General features: G+C 40.5%; 1 protein-coding gene across 4 annotated transcripts in view; it reads right to left on the bottom strand.

The window, feature by feature from the left end:
• Window positions 1-7,170: 7,170 nt before the first annotated feature.
• The window catches only part of C13H18orf54 (chromosome 13 C18orf54 homolog), a 55,742-nt gene continuing 50,083 nt past the window's right edge, over window positions 7,171-12,829 (bottom strand). For all 4 annotated transcript variants that reach the window (XM_040272961.2, XM_040272975.2, XM_078030020.1 and 1 more), the window contains one exon: window positions 7,171-9,410. In XM_040272961.2, the coding sequence (XP_040128895.1) occupies window positions 9,276-9,410 (135 nt within the window). In that variant the 3' untranslated portion in view covers window positions 7,171-9,275. The remainder of the gene's footprint in view (window positions 9,411-12,829) is intronic.

Consider the following 12,829-nt stretch of genomic DNA (forward strand, 5'->3'; position numbering starts at 1 on the left):
GAGAGAGAGAGAGAGAGAGAGAGAGAGAGAGAGAGAGAGAAACTGCACTAGAAAACCAAAGGGAAAGTCACCTAAGCCAAGTCCTAGTTGTCAGTTTTAACGTCTCTGGAACCTGCACTGGCCATTGTGTGACCTCCATGTCTTAGGAATCTCAATTCTGAACCAATTCCCACCACCCAAGCTCTTGTATGAGAGCCCTTTGTAGGGGCTCTGGAACATGGGGGCAGTTCAGAATTTCTTTTCTATTACTTCACCCCAAGTTGGGTTTTGTCATTCATTTACAAATATTTTCTACTCTGTTAATACTTCTTTCCTTGACTTTTTTTCCTAATTTAATGTACCTTACTTAGCAACCAAATATCCACATCTCAATCTCCTAGTTTTCCTCTCCCCTTCCTTTCCCTTCTTACATTACGCAATGCTCCCAAACGGCACCTCACAGAACACTAAAGATGGTGACAGTTCTCTGCCAGAAGAGGTTCATAGTCATACATATGGTGCATTCTGAATATTCAACTGTCCCTCCTAGAGATCTGTAATCCTTCTTAGCACTGTCTCCCTACTAGGGAATTGGACCATGCCTAAGGTATTCGCCACTGGGACCTGGTAGGAGCTCAGTGAATGACCTGAATGAGTCAGGATACCAGAGACTCCCTATGGATCTGCTTGATATTCTTTCGCCCACTGTTTCTCAGGTTATTTCATCCTGGAACTGTGTGTGTGTGTGTGTGTGTGTGTGTGTGTGTGTGTGTGCATGCTTGTGTGTATGTGTGTGTGTGTATCTGTCTGTCTGTCCTAATAAAATGCATTGGAATGCAGACACAATCCTGAGACCGTAGCAAATGTCCTTATTCTTCCAGGGCTTTTTTAACCTGTTTAGAAACAATTCCTTCCCCTGATAACCCATGTTGTCTCAGGTGTATCCCAGCTTATGCGTGCACAAAATCAGAGGAATGCTTGTTACCCCTATTTTGTAGGCTCTTACCTTTACTTGCCACAGACCCCTATATTTCTAAATGCTCCCTTGCATATTTCTAACAATACTCAAGGACTGCCTCAAATGTACTCACAAGCAAACTCAGGCAGGTATCCTATGAAGTATCCCAGCCACCTTCTCCTCTGGTGTCATAAGGCACCAGGGCAGCCACTGGCAATGCCTGTTTTGGAAAGCCCCTGGAAAATGCCATTTCTTCTTGGGACCTCAGCATCCCCCAGCTACTGCTGCTGCCAGTAGTATCATGATTGTACCTGCAGTGCTTTTCCCCCAGGCACGACTGCATTTCCCAGGAAGCGCAGTCTGTGCTACTGATAAACACCTTATCTACCAGGCTGATGTTTTGGAGACCTGGAGAAGTCAGAGGTGCTCTGCATTCTCTGAAACCCTCAGTGCTGAAGCTATGTAGCAATCTCTTACCAAGTGGGAAGACCCCCTCTCTCCCACGGAGATCCTACTCACTACCTGCCAACGTGGTGTCTCAGCCCCTGATAAGTTGCAGATGCAGCCACCTTGCTAGTGCAGAAGACTCACAGGGATGCCTCGGGTCCCCAGGCGTGGATGTTGCTGGGCTCCAGCTCTGTACCACCCACTGACTGCCCACCCTGCAGGGCTCCTCTCTCCACTCTCACCTGCTACTTGCACTACACTTGGCCTCCACTCCTGCCAAGACACCAGTGGCCCCCTAGACAGCAACGTCAGTGCAGCAAGACCATTCTGTAGCCCTTGCCTCTCCCTCCTTCTCCAGCTGCCTCCCTTCTGCCTCCCTTCTCCCTCCTTTCCATCTTCAGTCCAGCTTCAGAGCATTTCCCCTATCGACTCTGCCTCCCCAAAACCTCTGGCCTTTTTATAATGGCCAGAGTGATTTTCTGGGCCTTGACACTTTAAGGACCTACATGGCCCATTTATCTAAATCCTTCCAAATTCCAGATCTGTGTATTCAATTGCCCAACACGATTCCATTTAGAATCCACAGGCATTTTGACCTCAGCATGGGCAAATCTGAACCTGATGCCCTCCCAGCTGTTTTCTTGGGTTTGCTATTGAATCATTTACTCAGAACTCCTTCAGTATACTTTTAAAAATATATTACCTAATATTTCCAACAAACTCGGGAGAGAGTTACTACTGCTTTTCAGTTTTTCAGGGGCTAAAACTGAAATTTAGAATAATGGCACAAATTTTCCAAAGTCCCCAACTGATAAAACATAAAACCAGGATTGGGCCCTGGTTCTATCTAATTCCAAAGTCTATTCAATATGGATAGACAGGAAGAGTCCTGAAGCTAGAGAACCTCTGTGCACTCAGTTCTTAGTTTAATGTCTGACACTAAAAAAGTCTGCAATAAGTGCTTGATCCTTGAAGTACTAAATATTGTCTTACAGTCAAATATATGTAAAGCACTATGCTCAGGATCAAGGGTGGAAGGTTAAAGAACAAGACATAACCCCCTTCTCTCAAAGAGCTACTGTCTAGTTTAAAGAAAACAGTATAGGCAAGATTCAAAAGAGGGTAGGTAATCCATCACTACTACCTCCAACATTATTCTAAAAGTGCTAACCAAAGCAATTAAGACTTAAACATAAATAGAGAATAAATAAATAAATCAGAAAGAAGGAAATGTTATCATTATTTGGGAGTGTATGATTCATAGAGCTAAAAATTCAACTATAAGAATTTTCAGAAATAGAGTTGAGGGTCAGTTACCCAAATCAGGTACCAAAGTAAAATATTTTCCTAAATATCAATAATAAAACATAAGGGGGAAATATCCCATTTCTAATACAAAACACCCAAAAATCAACTCAAGAAATGTGAGAAAGCTCTATGAGGAAAAATATAAATCATTCTGTAATACGCGTATTTAATAAATAATTTAAGATTGTTTTTCTAGATGAAACAGCTTAATATTTTTTTAAATGCCATAGTTTTAAAATCATACAATTAATGCTATCCCAACCTGAACTCAACATTTACTTTTTGGGAGGTAGAAAACAATATCAAGTTCCTATGAAGAAGAAAAATACAAGAATAGACAAGAATTGTTAAAGAAAAAAGTAATGAAGTGAGACTTGTCTTTCTAGATATTGAAATATACCCTTTGAGTGAAGCCAAACCACAAAGGACCAAAATAAGTCTGTAGTACATAATGGAGAACCCAGAAGAAGACCCAAGACAATATATTTGGAATGAAAGTGTCATTTCAAATCAGTGGGAAAAAAAAGATTATTATTATCAAAAAGTATTTGATAATAATGTTACACAGCAGCCTCTCCCTTAGTGAATTTCTACTTCATTCCCGGTATCTATTGCCATAAAACAGAGCAAGCTCCCAATATTGGGGCCTTAAAAGTAACTAGTTCATTTAATTCACTTTTCTGTGGGTCGGCAATGTGGGCTGCACTGAGCAGAGTAGCTCCTTTTTTCTGATTTTGACTGGGCTCATTCGTGAGTCTACCCTAGCTACTGCTCAGCTGATCTGTTGACTGGGCAGCAACTGGTCTGTGACAGCCTCGTTCACATCTCTAAAAGGCGACTCCTGTAGCTTGAGTGACCAGATTAACAGGGCCACATGCATCTTCTTATGTGACCCCATAGGGTTACAGGAGAGCAAGCAAAAGCAGGAAAGTCCTGTGAAGGACTGGCCTTTGAACTGTCACAATGTCATTTCCACTGCATTCTACTAGTCAACACAAGTCACAAGACCTGCCCAGATTTAGGAGATGGGGAAAGAGATTCCACCTCCTGGTGGACAGAATGGCAAAAAGGAGTTCATTATGAGCTGAGTAACTAAGAGCAAAAGTTGGAAAGATGAGTTCAAAGAGGTATTGGGGGTGAACCATGGAGAGGTGGAGCACACGGAAAGGGGCATTAAAGGGAAGGAGGCAGAGCACATTGGACCTTAGAGGACTCCAGCTTCTCTCTGGATGACGTAGGGAGTACCTGGGTGGTTTGAAGAGAGGACCATATTATCTGACTTAATTATCAAAAGTATGGCTCTATCTTGTTAAGAATGACTAAATGTAGGATAGGAGAAGCAGAAAGCCAAGTTAGGAATCCCCTGAAACAAGGAGAAATTTGGTAGTGGCTCAGATCAAAGCGGTGGCTGTGGAGGTGGCAAAGCTAGTCAGATCCAGGGTTTGCCAAGAAGGAGGATGAAGAGGGAAAGAAACAGTTGAGACAAGAACAACCTAAGATTTTTATCCTGAGAAATTGAAAGGATTGAGCTTCCATTTAACCAAAACAAAACATGCTCAGGTAGAATGGGTTTAGCAGAGAAAATCAGAAATTCCATTTTGTCCAGGGTAGGTTTGAGACATTGATTAAATGGGCAAATAGAAATGTCAATAGGTTTCTGCATAGAAGAGTGGAGCATCTTAGAGATGAGGATCTAAAGGAGAGAGGGGGCTAGCCAGGTGGAGGAGTAACACAAGGGTCTCCAGCATCATCACCACAGACTGAGAGATTGTTGTCCCAGAAGGACAGGATGTGTCTGAGATGCATATATAATTTCATCATGGTCTTCTGCACAGGCTGGAAGGAAGCTGCGCACTGAATACAAGCCTGAAATGGAAGACGTTTTCATCACAGTACCCTGCGTTTGGTCCTACATTACCAGGAGAAGCATTAGCCGAAAGTTGCCAGGAAAGTGGTTCCTGAAACAATATAATTCTCCAAAATTTTGTTCAAAAAACAAGTAGAGAATTTAAAAAAAAAATGCTAAGCATACCCTCTGGAGGGTGGAGATGTCTATACCAGACCAAAGCCTTACAGAGTCATGTTGCCCTTTAACTCCCTTTTCCAGAGAGCTGGGCTTCATGTGGCCAGGTATCATCAAGTTCTGGAGCAACTGCATCAGCACCAGTCTCCTGTGGAGAGTGATGAAGGAGAAGAGCTGCAGGGCAGAGGAGAGCAGCCCTGTCTTTCCTCTTCTCTCCCTTAGCTCTCAGTTCTTCCCAGATAATCATGTGGGCGAGAAAGAGCAGGAACAGCCTCAGCTGGAAAGGCTACTGGGAGGACCTGACTTAGAGTCTATCTACATGTCACGGGTGTCATCACTGAGTCAAATAGGGGACAGATACAAGCCAAGTATTTCTTTTTCCAAGGGGAAAAAAGAAAACACTAAGAATCATAAAAATTAAAAGAGAAGCATGGGCTGGTGCTGGGGCACATGCCTGCAATCCCAGCTACTGAGGAGACTGAGGCAGGAAGATAACAAGTTCAAGGCCAGCCTCAGCAGCTTTGCAAAATCCCATCTCAAAACAGAAAAAAAAAAAAAAAGAGAGAAGCGTAAAAATGAAGGGGGATATTCATGAGTTTCAAAAACAATACCATACAAAAGAAACCAGGTACCAAAAAACACATGTTGTATGATTCCACTAACACAAAGTTCAAATCAGGAACAAGTAATTTTGTCATGATGGAAAGTGGGTGGAGACTGAGTCAGGCACCAGAAGACTTAAAAGTAATGTCATGCTTCTCGTTCAGGGAGCTATTGGATGAACATATTCAGTGTGCAAAGATGCATCAAGCTTGGGACATGTGTGTTTTTCTCCATGTGTGTTTATATTTAAATAAGCTAAAAGTTGAAAACCTAATGGGTAATAGCTAAAGATACGCCTGAGGTAGATCATGCCTAATTAAAGAAGTGTACCATTCAAAGGCAAATATTTTATGGAGAAAATGTACAAGTTAAGATATCTCATGGGAAGAAAGTTCAAGAGTTCTGCTCCAGATTTTGGTCAAATCAGGACATTTAAAAGCAGAAAGTAAACCCATGGTTTCTCTCTCCTGTTGTGTGATCCTGGTTTTCTCTGTCTTGCAATTTTCTTTATCTTTCCAAACTCCTTTTCACAGCCAGGCCAGGTGAGAGCTCAGTACTATAAACTTGTAAAACTATCTCCAATGGCTTATTTTACAAGATAAGAGAAAAGTGTACTTGGAAGGGCAATCTAACCTGGTTGACAGGGATTTTTTTTTTTTCTCAGCTTTCATTATCTCTAGCTCCCTATAAACAGAGACAAAACTGTCTCTGAGGAGGACAGTCACTTGAGCAGTGCTGATACTGTAGAAAAGGTTATCTAAATACAAGTGACATTTAAGGTCTTTACATGAATCACTTGATGCCAACTTTACTAGCAATTTTTCTATTTATCATTTAATTTATGGCCAACACTGTTAACATCTTCAGCACTCTGCATCCTGAATGCCAAAACAAAAATAAAAATCCCTGCCCCACACTTGATTACAGGTGTGCACCACTGCATCCAGCTCTTGGCTTGCTTTTTAAGCAATACTACTATACTTCTGACTCATTTTCAACAGTTGATAAATTACGGTCATTAAGAGTCAAGTTATACAGTACCAGTAACTGTTTTCATTTTCCTAGACTGCCTGGGTAATAAAAAGGATTCCAATTACTCCTTAACAGGCAAGGATGAGAATATGAACAAAGAAACTTTTTATAACTGCTTCCCCTTATTCAGAAGCAATAAGGAACATTCAGTGGATCTTTACCTAACCTGTACTTCCTTTATTCCAATAAGATTCATTGTACTTACTTACTCTAAAGCTGTTAGAAAGGCTCCTGAATTTTTTGTCATTATTTAAGACCATTTTATGTACTACAATACATGCCACTTCATATTAGTCAAATATGGCCATATCACACAATGTCTGTTATAAAACAGTTATTAGGGTGGTTTCAGTTTAAAAGGTTTTTGCCTACCTGATGCCAAGTATCAGTCTGAGCAATTCACTCTATATCCACTGATTTTACTTGAAGGAAAATAGGTATACCAAAAAAATATAAAAGCACTTGAATATTTTAATGGATGAAGTGGTATGGAGAAATAGATATCAACATTTCAAAAGGGGGAAAAAGTGAATTTTAAGAACATTTCCCACCATAAAATAATTTATCAATAATATCCCAATAGTACTGATTTCAGTAGGTTATTTTTAAGACATTTCTTTTTTAAATTCATGGTGTATTGAATTTTAAGTCAGACTTCAAGTTGTTATCATCAGGAAACTCAGAAAGTTCTAGCACTATAACATATTTTCTTTATGTGATAAGTCATATTTCAAAGATGCCTAGGAAGAATCCAGGAATGTCTCAGATTTATAAAAACATAAGAACAGATTGTATTCAAGATTATAATGACAAAATAATATGCAAAAAAGTACAAAACCTTTATTAAATGACCACATAGTAATCTGATACAATACTTTCTGATACAGGAAATGCATGATGAACTGGCCTATAGTTTATACAATAATTCCAAAGTAAAACAAAATCGGTAGATAAAATCTGTATCTGCACATTGTCATCTACTTTTTATGACTATTTCCCTCTATTTGGACACCCTCCTCCATGTACCCATTTCCCTGTGCATTCACCACATCTTCTCAATCCTCCTTCTGGGTTGTGACACTTCCAAGTGTTTTCAAAACAACAGACTTCCCATGGCTCCAAGCTCTGATCATAGCCAGCTCGCCCAGAAAAGGAAAAGAATGTAAATTCATAATAAGGGGGTTCTAAGGAATTTTACCAACTGATCCCTCCCTCTTTGTCCGACCTGGTCTCTTGCCACTGGGCCCCTCTCTTCCAGCCACAGTGAACTTTCTCCTACTTCCTTGCCGGGCACCACTGAATTCTTCAACCTTCAACCTAGAACAGCCTTGACACACACACATCCCATCTTCTTCATGTTTCAGCTAACTCTTAAACTTCACTCAGAGCTAATCTAGGAAACTTGACATTGCCCCCTTAACACCCTATGGCTGGTTTGATGTGCAAGTGTATATATATATATGTGTGTGTGTGTGTGTGTGTGTGTGTGTGTGTGTGTGTGTGTGTGTACGTATGCATATCTAGTTTGTGTGTTCATGTACATCACTTATTACAGTGTATACCTACCATAGCATTATTATAATATATCACACTGATTGTTTTTATGCATCTACTCAATGGGCTGTAAACTCCTTGAGTGCAGAGATAATTTCATAGTCAACTTCATATCACTAATATTTAATCACAGTGTTTGCTTATAGTAGTTGCTTGTAAATGTTTAGTGAGATCGATGGATGGATGAATGGATGGATGGATGGATGGATGGATGGATGGATGGGTGGATGGATGGATGGATGGATGGATGGATGGATGGATGAATCAAGAATAACTTAAGAGCAGGTAAAGGCTGTCTTGATGTTCCTAAAGTCTGTTATACAGGTGACCACTCCCCCCTGCTAAAGGTGAACCATTCCTCGTTTTCACTGTATTCTACACTTGTAGTCAACAGACTAGTTAGTTATTCAGATAGAAAGAAAAGAGAACTACAAATTCTTTGTAGCCTCAAAATAGCCTGAGACATCTAAAAAAATCTCACTAGAGGTCAGAGGACTGGCTTAAAGGGGATGGTGGCCAAAGGCATTGAGAACCAGCCATTCCTACTTTAGCCCAGTACTGATGGTGGTACCTAGCACACTGTAGGGTATAAATATCTGTTAAAATAAATCACAAACAAAAACAAAATACAGATTAGATATGAACAAATTATTTTCTTAAGACAGTGACCTCCCACTTCGAGACAACCAGCCCTGACAAGCTTCAGAATGCTAATAAGTTGTCCTTGAATACTTATACACAGACAGCATTACCAATAGACTAGATGAACCATATGCTTCTCAAACATAGAGATGACTATTCCTTAAATGCAAACAGATGATGTAACTAATAAAATCCAAAGATGGTGTTGAATTCATTAAGTATTTTAACTAAAATATAGTTAGTACCCAATACTAGTATAAGTATTGGCACTCTAAAAAGGGAACTTCCAACATAGGACTTAAAACTAAACTCCATAGACAAGGATTGACAATGTGGATTTCAGTGCCTCAATATATACATACATAAGCTGACCTTACTTCTTTTCACAATGATGAATAACAAAAATATTTGCATGGAATTAAGTTTTACCTATGTGCAAAAGAAGAATAGATTTACATTTGGAATAATAAATTTGAAGTAACAAAAGGGAAATAAACATACACATACATATACTAAAATTCATACAAAAATATGTTAATGTATCAGGTCTCCTCCATACATCTATTGATCTGAAGTGTTCCCTTAGCCCATAATCACTATTAGCTAAATGAGTCTGCAGGCTGACCTGCTATCTCACTCTACTTTGTAAAGAGCCCCAGCTCAGCAGCCATGTGGTCCTTCTTTAACAACAACAAAAGCACAGGAATAGATTTGAACTCATCAGTAACTCTAAGGCAGGTTAATTGCCTGGTCCTCCTTGAATTTGGGAATCTTCTTAAATTCACTTTGCTTCTTGAAGAAAAGCTGAGCCAAGATGTGATCTGCAGTGGCCTGGAGATAATCATCCATGTCAAGGGTTTGCAGCTGATAGAATAAACCAAAAGGAGATGTGTCAGCACAGAAATGCTCAGATTCCCAAAGAGATCTTCCATCTCTGATGTAAGTACTCCCTGGCAGTTAGCTGTCTAACTTTACCCAGTCATGTACATAGGTACCTTGGGTGCCAATCTTCCCTTGCTTATGGGAGTTGGCCTTTTCAAAACTGAGAAGTAAAATCAAACAAACAAAAAAGGTCTGATGATACAGATAAATGGATTAAAAAGTATGGTATATGTACACAATGAAGTTTTATTCAGTCATAAATAAAAATGTAACTATAATAGCCAGGTATGGTGGCGCACGCCTGTAATCCCAGCAGCTTGGGAGGCTGAGGCAAGAGGATCACAAGTTCAAAGCCAGCCTCAGCAATGGCGAGGTGCTAAGCAACTCAGTGAGACCCTGTCTCTAAATAAAATACAAAATAGGGCTGGGGATGTGGTCGAGTGCCCCTGAGTTCAATCCCTGGTAACAAACAAACAAACAAAAAGTAATTATGTCATTTGCAGGAAATTGGATGGAACTTAAGAACATTATGTTAAGTGAAAGAAGCCAAACTCAGAAGGTCAAGGATCAAATGTTTTCTCTCATATGTGGAAGCTAGTGAGGAAAAGGGAAAAGGAAATGGGGGTAGGGGCATCTCATGAAAATTGAAGGGAGATCTATAGAGTACAGGAAAGGGACCAGGGGATGGGAGGAGAGAAGGGAAAGGGGAAATATGGGGGGGGGGGTGACATTGGCCAAATTATATTGTTATCTTGTGTGCATGTATAAAAATGTAACAACAAATCCCATCATTAAGTATATAATATACCAATATATAATACTATATATAACTATAATATACCAATGAAAAATATGGGGAGGGGGGAATGCCTGATGGCTAGAGGGGCTGAAGCATCTCAGGATTTCTCTAGAAGCAACCTCTGTCCTTCTGAGAAGTGGTTTTTTTTGAGGAGTGAGCAGTTTCATCCGATTGCCTGTGAGGAAGGACTTCTCAGAGCTCCATACCCAGAGGCATGTGATGAAGCAAAACTTACTGCCAAGAAAGCCATCCTGGCACTCTTCCCCCTGAGACTGGTTTCTCTCTGCAGGGCTGATTATCTCCTCCTACCTGGCCTAATGTCCAATGGGGTGGGTCTGACTCCCTGTGTCTGTTCCCTGTATTGTGCCCCCCACCAACACACACACCCACACACACACACACACACACACACACACACACACACACTCTTCCTTGGCCTGCTCTTCTCAATTTCTGCATGTGTATGTGTGCGTTTCTTTTTCCCCCTGGTTCTATGGGTGGGTGTGTCTGTGCATGTATGAGTCTCTCACTTTTGTCTGTGTTTGTCTCAACATATGTTGGTGCCTCCGTATTTGTCTTTCTTTCCCCCTCCAAGTGGGGAAAAAAAAAGTGTAAGTCTGTCTGGATGTGGGTGTGTATGTGTCTCTTCTCCTGTGTCTCTCTACAGGTCTCTGCCCTTCTATGCACAGGTGTTTCCTTCTGTTTGTGGGTCTGTGTTGCTTCTATCTGTGTGTCACTCTCTCTGTACCTTGTTTCTCTTTATTTATCTATATTTCCCCCTGTGTGGGCATCAGTATTGTGTGTAGCTGTGTGCCTGCCTCTTAGTGAATGTGTAACTCTGTTTTTCTTTCTCCACGCTCTTCCTTCCTTTCTCTTCATGCTCCTTATGCAAAATACATCCCTGTTAGAAGCACGTCCCATTACCCATTCACACAGGGTAATGAGGGGCTATCCTGCCTCAAGAACATGAGACATTCCTAAAGGCAGGATTGAGTAAAAAAATTGTCCTACCCAAAATTCTGATTAATTTCTTTCTTTCTTGTCAGGAATCACTCTTATATTGACTTTTTGTTTAAAATTTCTATATTTCTACCTCTTTATAGCATTTTAAGTTCATTATATTTTATACTCACAAAAAAAATTACTCTTGTATCATTTTTGGGGGGACAGGGGGTTACCAAGGATTGAACCCAGGGGAGCTTAACCACAGAGCCACATCTCCAGCCCTTTTTACTTTTCATTTTGAGACAGAGTCTCACTAAGTTAGAGCCTCACTAAGTTGCTGAGGGTAGCCGTGAACTTGTGATCCTCCTGCCCCAGCTTCCTGAGTTGCTGAGGTTACAGACGTGCTCCACGGCACCCAGCTTCTACTCATTTTTAATTCTCTTTTATTATTCTCCACTTTTAAGACTCTAACTTGCTATTTTGAGTTTTTCCTTCTTGTTCTCTTCATATTTGATTAAATTGACTTTTGCTTTCTGATTTGTTCTTTTAATGGCTGTACAGAGTAGTGCCAAGGGGGTGGCAGCAGCAGCAAGACCCACATCAGAAATAGGGATCACTTCTTCCCCATCAAAATCTACAGCCAACTTTTGATCCATCTCTTTATAACATGTGTCTCTACAAACCTCCCAGGTATAAGGACCCAGGAAGGTTTTGAGACCCAGGGAAAGAGCTGCTTGAATTTTTCAGTTTCCCTGAAAGAAGGTGGGTATCTTCCTGGGAAATGAGCATCACCATGTGGGTCCTAGCCCATCCTACAGCTGAGGCCCTATTGATGACACTGCATAGCTCATTTGGGCTCGTCACTGGAACTCTTGTTGGGACTCCTTGTAGGAAGAACCCCAAACAGGAGCCATGTCTGTCCGTTCTGGACTTGCCTGGGGGTACCCACACAGATCATTATAGTTCTTACCCAGTCTCAGAACGTAATCTAGTCCTAAAGATAGTTTAATTTATCCTTGTATCTTGAACCCATTATTCCATAGGATAAATTTTAAAAGCAAATAATTAAATTCAGCAAATAATTTCTCTTCACTTTATGTTTTATATAATTTATGTTTTCTTACTTTGTCTTTAATATGTTTTCTTAATTTATAGATCGTACTATATTAAATTTGCTTAACAAAAAAAAAGATGGGAAGAAATGGTACTTTACTACTCCTGCAGTCTCCCTCACACTCTCTCTTCCCTTCACTCTCAGTACATGTAAGAGGAATGGAATGGCCAAGCTCCCTTCAGCTCCTCTGTCTTTGTGTTTGAGAGCTGGAAAACCTTAAAAGAGCATGCTCTGTTACTTTATGCCATAGGTATAAATGGTATACAAAGGACCTGCCTCAACATGGAGAGGCCTATCCAATTCAGGGTATCAATCTAGGAAACCCACCTGCCCACAGACATTAGTCACATTCCCTAATATCTTCTTTATTAGTAATTAATTTTGTGGATCTCTATACTGATCCTTTGGTTCAGAATTTGGGGGATTAAGAGAGAAAGTGATACACTGGACCCTTTAACCAAATGGAAGCTTATTTGATTCCCCGCTTCACACAGTTTCATCCAGCTCACTCATTCATCCATTCTACACACATCTACTAAGAGC

The sequence above is a fragment of the Ictidomys tridecemlineatus genome, chromosome 13, assembly GCF_052094955.1.
Source record: "Ictidomys tridecemlineatus isolate mIctTri1 chromosome 13, mIctTri1.hap1, whole genome shotgun sequence".
Taxonomy (NCBI): Eukaryota; Metazoa; Chordata; class Mammalia; order Rodentia; family Sciuridae; genus Ictidomys; species Ictidomys tridecemlineatus.